The 15,925-nt window shown below is 45.1% G+C and overlaps 2 protein-coding genes across 3 annotated transcripts; both read right to left on the minus strand.

Moving 5' to 3' along the window:
* Positions 1-1,470: 1,470 nt before the first annotated feature.
* On the minus strand, positions 1,471-9,839 carry LOC131886245 (uncharacterized). Of its 2 annotated transcripts, XM_059234513.1 has the most exons (7): positions 8,459-9,837; positions 7,526-7,775; positions 4,194-7,169; positions 3,878-4,072; positions 3,537-3,758; positions 3,078-3,464; positions 1,471-2,219 (listed from the first exon to the last, which is right to left on the minus strand). In XM_059234513.1, exons 1-7 carry the CDS (start codon positions 9,473-9,475, stop codon positions 2,134-2,136), a joined length of 5,133 nt encoding a protein of 1,710 aa, XP_059090496.1. In that variant the 5' UTR covers positions 9,476-9,837; the 3' UTR covers positions 1,471-2,133. The 2 variants fall into 2 exon arrangements, with proteins under 2 accessions (XP_059090496.1, XP_059090497.1); XM_059234514.1 differs by lacking the exon at positions 3,537-3,758 and having other exon boundaries at positions 8,459-9,839.
* Positions 9,840-11,171: 1,332 nt separating this feature from the next.
* Positions 11,172-13,956, minus strand: LOC131886810 (26S proteasome non-ATPase regulatory subunit 5-like). Its single transcript, XM_059235216.1, has 5 exons — positions 13,148-13,956; positions 12,855-12,988; positions 12,405-12,773; positions 12,107-12,333; positions 11,172-12,027 (listed from the first exon to the last, which is right to left on the minus strand). The coding sequence occupies exons 1-5, from the start codon at positions 13,292-13,294 to the stop codon at positions 11,345-11,347; spliced, it is 1,560 nt and encodes a 519-aa protein (XP_059091199.1). The 5' UTR covers positions 13,295-13,956; the 3' UTR covers positions 11,172-11,344.
* Positions 13,957-15,925: the final 1,969 nt, after the last annotated feature.

Below are 15,925 nucleotides of genomic sequence, written 5' to 3' on the forward strand. Positions count from 1 at the left end.
TTTTCAGTGAACTTTTTGAAAAAATGTGCCTTATCGCAATGCGCACGACTTTTAATAAGATTTTTCATCATCAAATCATCACAACAATGTCTCAAAAGGAGACAGACTATTAGTCTTGTTTCTAACTTAAAAGAGGCACTGCGTTGAAAAGGAGGAAGTTTATATCTTTAATAAGTTTTCCCCGCTGAGTTGGAACCAGTCAAAGAGGTACACCAGTGCAGCTACTAAGTCACTGCATTTGAGATTAAACTTTAAACAATCGGGAAGGATACCTTTTTGTAAATATTTTTCCTTGGCTAAAAAAAAAAAGAAGAAAGTAGCGGTAACGGGAGAGCCAAATTTGTTATCGATAGTTATTTTTGTTGAAAAAAGTAACGCGTTACAAGTGACGCCATTACTTGAACTCAAGCCCTGTCAAAGGGCATGTGCATGGCGTCCGGGTCCAAATCGTTCAAATATTTGAGAAGACACGATTCTAGGTCACTGATGCCACTGAAACTAATGGCTGCAACCTTCCTCTCCAGAATAAACTACAAGTAGACTGTGGTGTCTATCACGTTGAGAACTGGAGGGAAAGTGAGTGTAACCAATAATCTTTGGCCTAGAAGTACAAGAAATTTTCTTTGCACCACCATCGCACCATTTTAACCTTAACGGTTTGAAAGTCGGATCTTGTTGAAATCAATAGGAGGCCTCCCATTCATATCCTTTGATCCTTGGCAGCACTTGATATCCAACATTTGGTTGTACACCCATTTTGACACCCATGGGGCTCTTGCTTGTGGGAACTCTCTGGCCGCGCTGGATAACTCCTAACCAGACCATGGCACTCTAGTTTTTATGCCTTTTGAGCATCGCTTTTTCTTTGATAGCAATATCTCGATTGTGTTTAGCTAGAATAGTACCGGGAAAGGTAACGCGATATTTTTTCTAAAAAGTGACGGTAACGCGTTACTTTTTTTCGTTAACAGTTCAAGAAGCCCTGGAAAAGGGGATATGCCTATCAGGACTAACCTCCCACTCTACAATGTTGGCCAGAAAATTGAAGTCCACAAAACAGAATTTTGAACAAACACTAAAGATTTTTCATGATTTCGTTTCTAGCCTCAAAAGCTAGACGGATCAGATTTACTTGTTTGCCAAATTCAGCGTACTACCGAATTGACCTACCAATTTTTGGGGGGAATAAATTCCCAATTGACCTGAATCGACAGAAGTCCTCTTTCAAAAACATATGCAAATATTCAGAGCTCTCACGTCGGTTCGTAGTAGCTATAACTTACAACGATGGCTCTATTAATAAGCAAGCTCCTAAAAATGACATAGATGTTGAAATCCTTTTTCAAAGTAACGAAAAATAGTGCCCAAAAATCTCGGATTGAGGTAATGCTTTCACTTTCGGTGGAACTGGGATACTTCAAGTCAAAGCAAAATGGTCCAGTATGGAATTTGTGAAAAAGCACTCTTGAATCAGTAGTATCTTCCGTTGTTTATTTTATGGCAACGAACATTATCAATAATATTAGAAGGCATCACAGAGGAGAAATCTAGTGACACTGAAACCGTACGATCTCAGCAGCCATAAACGTGTACAATATCATGGATGGTGATTTCAAAATAGAGCTTGCACGCCCAGCTTCGGAAAAATAATCCTCACTTAAGAAGAAACTTATCCATGTCCTCATTTAGTGTTGGTCAGTTACGAGTCATCATGGCAAGGATCAAATTGGCCTAGCGAGCTAAAGAGACGATGACGTCATGTCAATAGGGAGCTCACTTTTTGAACAACGGTTATTATTTATACCCGATCATTTAAGCACATGATGTCTTGATTCTCAGGGTAGAAATAAGGACAAAGGGACATATGAATGAGGACGATATTTGTTTCGATTGGTTTCAAATTCAAATAGCATCGAGTAGATTAACATAGCAGTGGGTGGTTTTAAGCGTAAGGTTAGTTTCACTTGAGGAGTGGTCATTAAAGTTACTGCTCACAAAGTACATCTGTGCAAGAAACAGCGGGGGAGGCGAATAAAAAGTAGTAGTAGTAGTCGTGGTAGCAGCAAAACGACGTACGTTCAACAGCACAGATCCTTAACATAGCTGTATATTCAAGCCGATGCAGAAAAAACTTCACAGAAACGCTTGCTTCGTAACTGAAAAATGATTTGGCACCTCACGAGGACCCAAAGGCCGTACGTCAGGACGACGAGGAAAATCTGTAAAGAAAACGTAGAAAGCAGATCAAAAATAAATATCGCCATTGTGCAAAACTAACTGATTGAATTTTTGTTAGGCTAAATTGAAAAGAAAAAAAAACCTATTTTCCCTTCAGGACTAGATTGAGTCAAAGAGCGGAATTTCATTGCACATTAAATTTTTAATGCTTTCAATAATCCAGTGGTAGGATTTGGTGAGGAAGCACTTTATTTTTCGTAACATTTTGTTTGCGAAACAACTCTGTTGCGACATCCACTACCAGTACCACGGGATCAAATTGAACAATGTCTTTTCACAGATGAATGTCCCCGTGACTCATTCTGAGCAACATGTGACATGTGTACTGTATGCTGAAGTGATTTGGCTATATGGATGGATCTAAACTGGTCGTTCCCAGATGAATGTCAATCAAACTTTTGCTCCCCTGGGCTTATGCTTAATATTTGTACTTTGTACTGACCGACCTAAATAAATTTGTTTTACAAGTTTCGACACTCTGATAACTTCAGACAAATCTGCTGTTTTATGTTTCCATAATAATTACGAACGCATCAAAAGTTTTCCCCCGGTGCACCTAATTTTACGCTAGGGGCCCAGTTAAAAGTGATTTTCCGTTCTAAACTAATGGATCTATTAGGGAGCTAAATATAATTCATTACGAACATTTGAAGATGCGACATTTGATACAGTTTTTCGCCGTTACAATAAGTATGAACTACGCTTTCATTTTCTCCACATGTTATCACGACTGTGAGAAACATAGTTGGACCAGATTCGATAAGTAATTCTTTACAATAATTCGTTCAATAACAATGACCTTCTCACTGCAGACATTTACCTCCTTCTATTTTGCTTACCATAGTTGCCATTTCGACTTAGTCCTTCAGCTCCCGGAACAGTAATTGGAATACTCTGAGGAGATTGCTCCAATCCACCGTTATGGCCACGACGGATGTCTTCGTAATCTCTCACAGCTTGTGGTGTTTGGGTAAGATGAGCCAGACCAGCCCCAGATGTCCCTCCACTTGCTCGGGGCCCATTTCCTTTCATTCTAGATGGTGATTGATTGACTTGATACACAGACGATGAGCTATCGATCCCATGTGTTTGATGATGGCTAAGGTTTGTAAATTTTGAGCGGATGTTTGCAGCGGCTCCAGAAAGGACACCGACCAACGTTCTTCCAATCGGTTTTGAGTTGATCTGATGAGCTGGAGACGATGAAGCTGATAGTGTTGCGGTATCTACAAAATAAGGTGAGTATAAATTAGCAAAAACGTGAAAAGATTATGGCCATGGTGATTAATCACACTCACTCTTAGGGTTAGCGGCCGAACTTGTAAAATCTGTGCCAAAGCCTCCGTTGGGAGGGGATCCATCTGGCCTAGATGTTGCATTCATATTCACCATACTTTTACTTGCTGAACGATTTAGTAAGGTGGGTCGAGGTGACGGTTCTCTTTGGTGTTGTTGTACTGGATGAATTTGATGGGAAGGTGGGCGGTTAGGATCAGTGGGTAAAGCCTTAACCGAGAGTCCTAACAAAAGTAAGGGGTTGCTCATTGAATCATTTTTGAAATGAGATTGCTCATGCACTCAAAATGTCGATAGATATGAGTGTTTCGATGACATTTACTAACTGATAATATTAATTTACCTCCAGATATTGTAGAATAAATTGCGTCATCACGATCTCCCTTTCCTCCTCTTGCTTGCAAAGATTGGGGCTGATAATTCTGGTAAGTGAAATCACCCATGCTTAAACGGTTAGTGGGTGGAGCCTGACTAGCGGATCGACGTTGGCGAACCGTCTTGTTCGAGAGAACAGTGTCATCTTTAGTAGAGTTTCGAGCTGGTTAGGGACAGAGTAAAGACAGATGGAGTTTAGTACATTGAAAACTACGTTTGCCAAACGTACAGACACAATTTGGTTGATGCCCAAGAAGAATTCTGGAAACTTTATCCCTTATTACCTGTTCCTCGGGAATGCCTCCCTCGTTGATAACTTTTGTTCACATTGGCATAAATTGAGCTGCTATTGCTAGGGCCTTCCTTGGCAGGTAAATCAGGCTTACGCCAATGCCCATCTCCTCCAGGATCATTCTGTTGTGGTTGAGCTTGAAATTGGGGCGTTTGAAGATTTGGAGCGGACAATGGGAATGACTTAAGTTTGCTCGGCTGGGGCGGTTCCTTATAAGGTGGAGGAGCTCCTTTGTTCTGACTGTTCCCTCGCGAACTGGAACAGAGGCTGGAGCTGGAGTTTTGTTTGACCAACACGCCGGCCTCCCGTTGAGGGGAGGGGTTGCTCCGAATTCCCGGATGTGACAAAGTGCTCAAAACCTCGGCCACCAATCCAACGCTTTGAAGCTGGCTTTGGTTGTTGTGAAGGGGGGAGGAATATGTCATGGGAAGACCGCCTCCTGATCCCGTTGTTGAGAACGACGAGGAGGACACTAAAGTTAAAGGACGTTGTGGGCTCGGGTGGAGAACATTTTTTCCTCCTCCTCTTTCTTCCTCGTGGGGGGATCGCTGTGGGGACATTTTTTCATTGGGCATGTTCCGCATGAGGCCTAACCCAGCGTTAAAGGAGACAGGCTCATACCCATTGTCCAAAACAGCTCTTGATGAGACCACATTCTCATAAGTGCTGTTCCGCTCCGGTCGGTCTTCACGCTCTTTATGGCGATAATTCCTGGAGAACATCAGCTGGGCATCATCCTTTGAGGAGATGTTCGGAGGCATTTGAGGCTCGGCTTTTTGATTCGTGTGATGAATGTAAGCGTTTACATATGCGGGTTCAGCAATATTGCCATCAAGTCCGCTGTCAGAGTTGGGGTTTTGTCCTAACCAAATCGTTTCGTAGCTTTGGGGCGGTGGATGGTGCTTTTGTGGAACTGAATGGCGATGACCAACGGCAATATTTTGGCTCTTGTCTACAGCCTCTCGGAAGGAATTACGCCTCTCTCTAGGATTCAATCTGACTGATGACGCATCTCCGATTTTTCTCTGAGCCTCTGCCACCACAATCGATGAGGCTGCCGATCCCGAATTATCATTCGACTTTGGTGGGCTTCCGATCTTGATGTTCAGCGACTCTTTCAGATCCCATGGACACTGTTTCGGAAGAGCCCGGCTTTCGTCTGTAGGAGCAGTCGTCATTAAAGAGAACGGGGAAAGGGGAGCACTTCTCTTATCTGCAGGTTCGGTAATTGATCGCACCGATGGGCTACAGAAGTTTTTTTGAATTGCCCCGGTCACACTACTCACAGACTTTTGAATGGTTCCGGGTGGAGTCGACATTTTGGGGTTGTACTTGTTGAAACTATTACTTGGACTGCTATGGGATGAAAATAAGTACGAGGAAGCTGGTGAAGCCTTTTGCAATGTGGTGATGGGACTATTCTCTGCGCTTTGATTTCGAAACAACGAGCTGGGGTTAGGCGTCACCTCAAGCGACTTGGCCAAGTACTCTTGGCACTCTTGGAGCATTTGTTTCGACTTTTCATCAAAGTTTTCTGAAGATTTGACTAACATTGGCAAGGTTCGTCTGAGTTCTAAAGGAACATTGGGATCTTCCTCTGCAGTCATTTTGGCATGAATTTTCGCCAATTGGCGCTCGAAGAAATTATTCCTTTCGGGGGATCTTTGAGCATTGGCATTATCAGTTGACGACTGATCGGTTTGGTCGGAAACAGCACCTAAGGGATAACGTTTTGGTTTAGTTGGAGGAGGAGAGCCTTGGACAGTCAATTTGGCTTTCTTCGAACTTCCATTTGAGTCTTTCACGGCTTGGATCGTCGACTGAAGGGAGTGGTAGTGATTATATTCTGAAACACTCGCAGGGAGCGGAGGTCTTTGATGACTGGCCTCTGTAAGGGACGTTTGCAAATTCAGATTTTTCGGAGGAGACACAGCTCTTTGGTGTGGGAGTGAGAGCTTCTTGTTACGATGATCAGTTTGAAAGTATGGAAGAACAGAAAACGGCTTGGTCAGGGTCTTCATGCTCTTGCTTCGTTTGATTGGAAGGAGCGGTTTACTCTCCTTATGATTTGAGTTAATTGCTAGTTTTTCGCTCGAGGACGACGGTTTCATCAGAGCAACCTGTTTACTCCGGTCCCAACTTAATTTGTTGTTATTGTCCACTTCCTTGTTTAAATTCGCATATTCGGGCGATTTTGATTTGATCACCCGGCGATCCAATGAGCTAGGAACGCTTTTAGAAGCCAGGGATGGAGAGGATTCTATACTCGCAGGAACACTAACGGATTCCGGATAAAACTTGGGCAATTTGGCGAGTGCCGAAACAAGTTCCGGATCCGAACAACTTGAGGGGGAGTCTTCTCCCGAACCGCTGTAATGATCTGCCGATTGGAGATGAGCTTCCTTGTCAGTTTTGTCCTTCTGGAAGAAAGCTCTGAGCTTCTTGATGGATGGCCGTCGCATGATCTTTCCAGACTTGTCACTTCCTTCATCTCCATTATTCTTTTTCTTCTTACTTCGGAGGCTTTCCGGTTTCTTTTCCGATATGGCAATATTGGTCATTGATGAGGATATGGGGCGTTTATCCTCGTGGTTTTCCAGCTCCTGTAACCGCCATCCTCCATCATCAGTCTTAGCCAATCGTAAGTGACCTTTCTTGAAACGCTGGGCTGCTGCGTCCTTGGAATCATCTGGGGGCTTGGCCGGTTCAAGAAGATCATTCTTGGGCGTGGGCGGTTTTGTTAATTCTTCAACCGACTTATATAAACATATCGAGTTGGGATCATCGGATACATCGATCCTTCTGGAGTCAATTGGAGTCGAGTCAATATTCCGTTGTTTGGGAGGAGGCACGGGTGGGGTTTGTTCTGAATCACTTTCTCTGTTCTTTTCACGGCCAAGCATAGATGTGCCCATGACAGTTCGAGGCTGGGACACACGCTGATTGAGAATCTGATCAATATCGTCGCCTAAAAAGAAACACCAATGTTAGGTTTAATGCTAGCTAATCTAAGATAACGATGGATCAAAAAACCGAGGCGAAAAAAGAGAAACCAGAAAAAAGTTAAATGGGGTACGTAACTTTCGCCTCATCTCGTTTGAAAAAATGTTGGTTCTGTATACTTATGAGGGGATCGAGATTCAGTTAGAAGAATATAAGAAATTGCCAACTTGACATGTTACTTGGTTAAACAAATGAGTGTCTTCAAAGGGCTATTATTTAGCCTTTATCTGTTTCCAATTTCGATGGGCTTTAAAAAAAATCTGGCAAAGAGTTGTCAGTTCTTCTATCATTTCTTCAAAGTCGGGGCTTCATTATTCTTACCAGAACTGTCGCGTTTGACGAAAATGGCTTCATAATCCGGAGCCTCGTCGTCTGAGCTTCGCCCCAATGGGTTGCCTTCATCGTCTACATTTTCATAAGGATGGGAATCGATGACTCTAAGCTGCTCAAGGAAGAGCTCCCGCACGGCTCGATGGACCAGAATGTATTGGTCGACAGTTTGAACCATAGCCACGCGTTGTTTCCGCATATCGCGAACTAGTTCGAACAAACTAAAGTCACTAGTCAGTTTCTGGAACAAAAATTGTGTGGTGAACAACTACGGCTGGCTGATAAGGAAGAGGATACACCCGAAAAGTTGAGATTTGATCCAGGCTGATTGCCACCTCCTCCAAACTGATCTCTATCGAGTCAAAATCTAGGCTAGAGCTATCTTTCAATGCCAAAATTATCATCTATTGGTATTAACGCTGGGGCGAGTTCGGACTCGAGTTCAAATGTACTTCTGGAGTCTTTTAGGGAGAAATTGACCGGATTCGAGTCCAGACTCGTCAAAACAATTATTAATTGTTCTCTTTAAATTTCGTAAGAAAACAGGCGTTACTCCGTCATAAATTGACCATGGAAGCTCTGAATGATGATATCATAAGCCTTGCTCAGCTTAGAAAATAGGAAAAGTCGTTTTGTTTGAATAGGGCCCAGAAAAAGAAAATTAGTATGCACTAGAACTCTAGTATGCACCAATGCTCAAGAAGTTTAGTGAAGGAATTTCATTTTAGGAATCTCTTATTTTCGGTATTATAGTGACTTGTCAAACTCTGGCTTGTTCGAAATTTACGCAAGAACTATTAAAAGCTTACCTACTCTATTGTGTTTAATATGTGTAAGTTTTGAACCAACCAGACTTTCACAAGTCAAGAGTACCGAGGGCTTTTTAACGTGCAATACGTTGGATACCCTAAATTGAATCCTTACCCCAGTTCGAAGCAATCCCCAAATAAAATCGATGGCACAAATCGTGCCGGTCCGCCCACACCCGGCCGAGCAGTGAATAAGCACGGGTAGGGTTTCACTGGCTTGACAATCGCGAATGAGGCGCACCATTTCCAATAAGGGTTTGACCTGGGTGGGGATCCCGTGATCGGGCCAAGCCGAATAATGGAACTGGCACACGGTGCGTTCCTCGGGATTGCCGCGCTCGGAGGTCCAACGCAATCGCATGGTTCGAACCAAAAAGTCTGGACAAATTTCGCGCATTTTGAGCGTCTGAACGAAGAACTTGCCGAATTGACGCTCGGCCTCACATTCATCGGGTTCATTCCAATAACGTTCGCACTTGTGCTTGCCGGCCTCGGTCTCATTGCAGGCCATCACCACCACTTGAACCTCAGTTTCGACCACCATGCGCCAGAAATCGTTGACGGTGTGGGGCAACGGGCCCTGGGCTGCGATATAAGCGTTGGAGCCCGAGGCTCCTTTAATGAAATTGGCATTGATATAGTCCGAGCCGGGCACACCCGGGTAATCGGACAATAGGACCCGTGTCTGATCAAAGGGCAAGATATCTTTGTAACGATTCTTCTTCCGATTGACCTCAATTTCGCCTTGAGCGCATGAAAATTCGGTCAAGTGCTTGAGGCTGTCACTGAAGGCCTTCAACTGGAGAAACTCCTTCTCATAGGTGGTCTCACCAGCCTGCACTTCGCCCTCCAGCGTTTCCACGTGATTCAGAAAATTCTGTAAGATTGTGCGCAAGGACACACCGCCGCCATCACCATCCCCGCCAACGCCACCTCCGGCCAAGGCCACATCACTCAAGCCGGCCGATGGCGGAGCAATGGGCGCGATGGAAGGCGCCATGGCGGAATCGCCGGGCGGGGCGAGAGGGGCGGGCGAGGGATCGAGGGCGGCGGCTGGCGCTGCGGGGGAGAGGAGACTGCTGGTGTGGGTCAGATTCCTCGGGGCAGCCAGGCCGTCGGGGGTGGACTTCATGGGCGCACCTCAAATCGACTCAATCCGGCGGGGCAGCCGTCCAAGGATCTCGGCCGGTGGTCAGCGTTCCGGGGCCGGCCCGGTCAACGGTGAGACCGACGGCGTGAGCTATACGGGGCCCGGCCAATCCGAGGACTTGGAGCAATCCGAGGCCGAGATGACGGTCGGGCGGGGTCGAGACTGATGCTTCATGGTAAAACGGCTCAACCTGGGATGGGACGACAACCAACACATGCAATTAGCCCATGGGGTGGGGGCGTTCTACCCCGCCTTTTTCACGGTGGGCAGGCACTCTCAGGCGGGTTGGTGCTTAGGTTGTTGGTTGAAACTTGTGTGTGTTTGTGTGTGTGTGTGTGTGTGTGTGTGTGTGTGTTTGTATGTAGGTGTGTACAAGTCGTACGAGTCGTGCGAGTCGTGCGAGTTAGGCCACAGGATGGGTCCACCAGATATACTACTCGACAGGTTGGCTGTTGTGGGCTGCCTTGGTAAGCTGACGATGGCTCGGGGGCTTGAGTGGCGAGCTATTCGGAGGGACGCTGTCTCCGCCCGGGTGGACTGGAGGACTGTTCATTGGACTGTCCCGGACGTTTCAGAGATTCCTTCGCCGCCTTGACTTCCTGCCTCTGGCTTCTGGCTTCTGGCTTCTGGCCTGTCCAGGGTGACCCAAGGGTTTTGATCCAAAAGAGCAGAGTCTAGACCAGAGCTTAAAGAGCTGGAACAGCCAGCTCGAAGCCTAATGCGAGCTGAAAGAACTAGATTGAAACCCTATATCATACGCTATTTCATGTTATTTATGCGCCCAAAAACTGGCTGCCACCATGGGCTTATTCAGAGAGCGGCCCATTTATGGAATCACCAATCTTTTCATCTGGGCCCAGAAGACCAAAAATCAATGTGAGAAGTCAGCTCAAGAGTAGGGGGAAAATATGCGCAGGACAGGGTTCAGCTATTTTCCAAAAAAAGCGATTAACTCTGTGATGATCTATAACTCTATCATGGTAGATTGGGTCACCATGTTCGGGCCTCGCTCAAGGAATTGCCTGGCCCAGCCAGTCACAGGCTGGATCCAGCAAGAAGACGCTGACCACAAAGTCCGAGCCAGATTCAGGCAAGAAGTCAGGTGCCAAAGCTCGCCCGTCCAATTTTCGACGTGTGCGCGCTGGGTTGGACTTATCCATTGAGTGACTTATCCTGGGTTGGATGGGTGCTCGGTGTATTTTGAGTTCGCCGGCTGGCTCGCGCTACAAGTTGTTTTTCGGCTGATGAGGCTAGGGTAGGGGCCCAGCGGGCCATCTCACCCCCCCCCTTGTTTTGAGGGGCTTCTTGGCCCCAGAGCTCTGTCCCTTCCATGCCAGGCCGGTAGTGCTAGTACCCAACTCGTATTTCAAGGAATGAGACACGGCCTCCATGGATGACATGAGTGACGGTTCGCTTCCCATCCCTCGAGAATCAGGGTGATGCTATTCCAATGGTAATTACGGGTATGAATCCGTCAGATGCGATCATCGCTATAATATTGCCTCGCCCAATGGGGAGATATCCCCTCCGGCGGTGGGTTGATAATTCATGGGGTAGCATAGTTTCTCATGGTATTCGAGCGATGATACGACGGGCCGTTTTATATTGAAAAGATATTTCCAATGGTTAGGTCTTTACCTAACCATTTTAATGAAAGTATTCTTGCAAAGTCAGCGGCTATGGTTACCACCTTCTTTTTAACTTTTATTTTGGAAAGCGCAACATTCAGCCAACGAGTACACAACTTGGGTCCCATGGGGCTAAGGGATCGCGGCAGGGGAAGGAAGGGGATTGATGATAGGAGAGGAGAGGTGACCCATAACATCACATGCCTGCCGTTCAGGGTATGGTCTATAATTCGCCGAAGGCGACGTGAACCTGGGAACCGGCGTGAAATGGCCCGTTCTGTACGTATTGGGCGACTTTTTGGGCCACTTCCGGCGGAAAGATCTCACGACTGAGTTCGAGCTGGGTGATGCGCTCCAAGATCCTGAATTTGAGCAGGATGACCTCTTTGGTTTGAGAAACGGTTCGATCCAAGAGACTTTCCATGAAGCCTGGGGTGCTTTGAAACATCTTCAAAGCAAATGGCTGCTCAACCAACTTGAGTAAGACGCTATGTGTGATAATGGTGACTTCTGGGAAGGGCAGTCGCGAATACTCCAACAGTCGCATCAGTGGGTTCGGATCGGTTCGACGTAAAATGGCTTGATTGACCCGCCACTCGTTATTCAGATTCTCACCCGGCTCATAATGAGTGGTCATGAGATCATCGAGAACGTGCATGGCTTTGCTTCGGAGATTAGCTATCCCCGTCTTCAGATACTTGCTTAAAACGGGCATGAAGCCCTCGACAAAGAACTGCCGATTAGCCAGATCTATTTTCTTGACCGGGTTCTGGCAAATGAATCCATAGGTCTCGATGGCCAAAATCTGCTGAATCTGATCATTCCCGTCTAACATGGATTGAAGGGTCGATTTAAAATTGGGAAATTTTTCAAAACAGTCTTCTTTGTGAGATTGGGCAACAACACCTGGAATACGATCACAACTAGAATTAGAACCAGTTTCGCACAGGGCCATAAATAAGATCAATGACCAAAGTCATCCTACCAAATAATTTGACAAATCCGGGGACTAAGAAATTAGCCATGGGGCCACTGGAAATCGAGTCGATCATCTGATTGAGCTCGGAGAATACGTTACATTCGTCTAGATAGACCTGACAGTGTTCGGATCGAGCCAAAAGAGTAAGAACTTCGATGGCGTTTAATTGAATCAGCACATCATCGGTAATAACCTCGTGGACCAACGACTTTATTAATGACGTGGGTTTGATCCTGTCAAGAGCGATAGATACATTAGAGCTGGGAAATCGACCCAACACCCAGAATAAATCCATTCAGCTTACCGCTCCAAATGTTCAGGTGATAATCGACTGATAGACACGGCCAGATCGTACGTTCGCATGCGTACTTTTTCATCCTTATCTTGGGACAAATCCTTGACCATAGCGAGTAATCCCTGATTGAAAAAGGGATTCGTCTCCAGCCGACCGATGGATGCCACGTCTTCCAAGACAATAATGGCCTCTTTAGAAACGGCCAGATCCGGATCACGGATCTTTTGAGTGACTAAATTCAGCAAAGGTTGATTGGCCGCCAGTTCGTCCAAAGCCGCTTGACTTTGACCGGTGAGACATACGTGAAGCGCTTTTAGATTGGCCTTCTTGACCACCGAATCGGGATGCTCCAAACAACGCTTGATATTTTGAGAGTACCTAAAACGGGAAGATCACGACCAATCCGTGAATTCATCTGGGCCTGTTCAAGAGAATAAGCGGGCGAGGTTGAACTCATACTTCTTAATCATGACTTGGGGAGGAATGATGGCCGCTATCTTTTGCAACACTTGGCCCGCAATATTCATCTCTTCCTCCGAGGACGTATTAAAGCAATCGAAGAGGATATGTAGATTCGACTGAGATACCGAGGCCTATCAGGACGAAAAGACGAAAGACAAAAGGTGACTCGAGCATTCTGAGCATCATCATTTGACGAATTCATAAAGGGTCATGAATGAACAAAGGTAAGCCTGGACCGACCTGGCTCATGGCCTCAGCGCTCGACAAAACTGGGAGGCCTCGGATCGTACCTTCCATTCTGGTTTTTGAGCAATGTCCCCGATGAGAGGCAAGATATTCTGTAGAATGGACGTCTTTTCTTCTACCGGGGCCAACGACAACCGACTCATGAACGTTTCCATGGAGGCCAGAGCCGAAAAATCTTCGTCTTCGCTCATTTTGATCCCCACCCGCCTCAGTGACACCGAGTCTAATCCAGAGATAACCAACCACGGCCCAGGGGCCACACACGACGGGCTCTTCTGGAAATCGCCTCAAGGATCCGAGTATCGCCGATGGATGGTCCACCGATCCGATGGCATCAATACCCTCAAGCCCACCAGTACGAGGACGCGGATGGATCACTCTCTATCCACCAACCCGGACCCCCAAATGAGCGAAAGAGTTGGAGTTCGCTCAGTTAGACACCCACCCACACCTACGCAGGAGGCAAGGACGGAAAGTCGGATGGACACGCAAGCATAACTAGTAAGCCGACCAAAGGCGGCTCCCACCCATCCACGGGCTGTATTCAGATAGGCGAGGGACAGGCACACGCAGGGGGGGAGGGCATGGGGGTTATGGGGGGTCGTAAACGAGGATCAGTTTCAGCTCTGAGGCAAGCAATTCTCACGTAACCTAATCCATGCACACCAAACCTCTCAGAGTGTGGGCCAAACACGGCAAACAGCCGGCACGGGACGGGACAGGCCGGGACTGTGCTATTTGACTGATTTCTCACATTCCAGTTCTTTACGTTTCCTGGTCAATTGATACAAAGGGTTTCATGTGAAAGTGGGCTGGCATGAATTGGATTAATTAAGTACTTCACTAACTAACGTTAGATCGGTTAGATCCGATTGGGTTAGAGAAAGTGTTAAAATAATAACATTGACGACTATTGGGCGGTGAATAATACGGAGATCAGGCCGAGGCCGTCTTGGCCAATTCAGGCAGGGAGAAAGAACGCCTCAGGATGATCAGGGCTGCTTCTTTCGGGTGTGAGCGGGGAGGGTTAGCCTTGACTTTCATAATACTGTGTCTTAACTGTGTAGCCATTCAGTCACAAATCTTTTGTTCATGTTGAAACTGCTAATGATATGGAGTAAAGATTATTCCATACTTTTATTATATGATATCTATCTTAGTGGTTAAAAGGATAATTTGTTCAAGAACCCATATATTTTTGCTGCCATAATTGTATTCATCGCGAATGATCAATTTCTGGGCCATTGAGGATCCAGTCCCGAAACATACCCTCGGTAATTACATTTTGGCGCCCCTGATGAAACTGCATACGGCATTTTCGTGCGACTTTTAGACTTTGTCGGATTCGTCTTCGTCTACCGGTGGCCGAGGATCTTTCAGCGTTGCTGTAAGCAAGGATAGATCACGAAACTGTAAGACAGTATCAGTTTTTCTGGACAATTATGACATGTCTAATCTGAGAATGCTTCATCTCCCTTTGAGCTAGTGGGACATTAAACACAATAATACAATAATGAAATTATTTCTTTTTATCTTGACTGTCAGATCATTGCTCGAAGACTCAAAGTTTAGCATTCCATTGGTTTGAATGCATGAATGACTAAAAGAAACCTTCAGCATGACTTTCATAGTGATCTTAGATAACTCACTTGCATTATGCTAGAACATTTATCCAACCCTTCCTCAAGGTCAGTTGTGGCAAGTCTCCTTTGAATCCCTAAAAACTTGGGTTACAGAGTTGGGTATTTTCTGCTTTGCTAACATATTTTTGCTGTCATCATTAATCCAATATAACACTCTAGATATTGGTTCTTTGATTATCTGCTCTGAATAATCTTAAGCATGAATTGTTCTTCATTCAAGATAACTTATTCTTCGAAATTGACTAAATTTAAAATCATTTTGCACTTTGGTCACTCTGATCAGAAAACAACAACCTTTTATGCATGATTGTGGTATGACCATCATTGAAAATAAAGAAATGGAGGGAACACAAATATTTGTTGTGCTTTTTATTATAGGTTTTATTGCTCAACATGACACAGTACTACTTCACCCAATTGATAACTGTACTTTTTGTTGTCAGGGCTTGCTACCAATTTTTAATAGTCTCTCAACCATACAAACCCATGCACTCTAACAAAAAGTCTTTGGCTGTGTTTGACCAAACTAAAGGGTTTTCAACGAATTGTTACCATAAAATTTTTCTGGTCTGTTTTCTTTTTTTCACTTTTTCTGTGTCCTTCCTTGTCATATGATTGTTATGAAACTCATTTTTGCCTAACACTTTAGCAAATAATGTCATACACATGTGGACTATAACTTGCCCAATCTTTGCTTCTTTGGCTTCATTAAAAGCTAAGCAATATATCCAGTATGTAATCCCTAATACCATTTAATCTTCAGCTGGGGTTAGAGAAAAACGCTCAAAGGCGAACCTTGACGACCTTAGATGTACAGCCAGCTGTAAGGAATACAACAGAAAGCTCAAATGTCCGACAGTTGCTGTAAGCAGTTCTAGTTCCACAACATACGAAGGATGACATTGTCAAAACGTACGATTCACAGCTTTTTCTCTATCTCTCTCTTTTGGTTAGCTGTTGCCATTTTGGTATCATGAATGACAAATGACGGAGATCTGGCATTTTTCTTAACATGTCAAAAATCCAATTACAAAACTATTTTTTCAAGTTGTTACTTCATTTCTCATTTTTCTGAAATTTACTTGTGAGGAAAGATATTCACAGCCAGATGTTGGGCATTTTTTAGGGGTTAGTTATATAACTGATGCAACCATGCTATCTATAGGGGATATCAAGTAA

Source organism: Tigriopus californicus, chromosome 9 (assembly GCF_007210705.1).
Source record: "Tigriopus californicus strain San Diego chromosome 9, Tcal_SD_v2.1, whole genome shotgun sequence".
Classification (NCBI taxonomy): Eukaryota; Metazoa; Arthropoda; class Copepoda; order Harpacticoida; family Harpacticidae; genus Tigriopus; species Tigriopus californicus.

Bases quoted from the DNA above. Each gene is read 5' to 3' on its own strand.
- LOC131886245 (XM_059234513.1), bottom strand. From the start codon at position 9,475: ATGAAGTCCACCCCCGACGGCCTGGCTGCCCCGAGGAATCTGACCCAC. The intron at 7,170-7,525 runs GTAAGAATAATG...GTTTCTTTTTAG, and splicing joins CGTCAAACGCGACAGTTCTG to GCGACGATATTGATCAGATT. The intron at 3,759-3,877 runs GTAAATTAATAT...TACTTTTGTTAG, and splicing joins TTATTCTACAATATCTGGAG to GACTCTCGGTTAAGGCTTTA.
- LOC131886810 (XM_059235216.1), bottom strand. From the start codon at position 13,294: ATGAGCGAAGACGAAGATTTTTCGGCTCTGGCCTCCATGGAAACGTTC. The intron at 12,989-13,147 runs GTACGATCCGAG...TCGTCCTGATAG, and splicing joins CTCAAAAACCAGAATGGAAG to GCCTCGGTATCTCAGTCGAA. The intron at 12,774-12,854 runs GTATGAGTTCAA...TTCCCGTTTTAG, and splicing joins CCCCAAGTCATGATTAAGAA to GTACTCTCAAAATATCAAGC.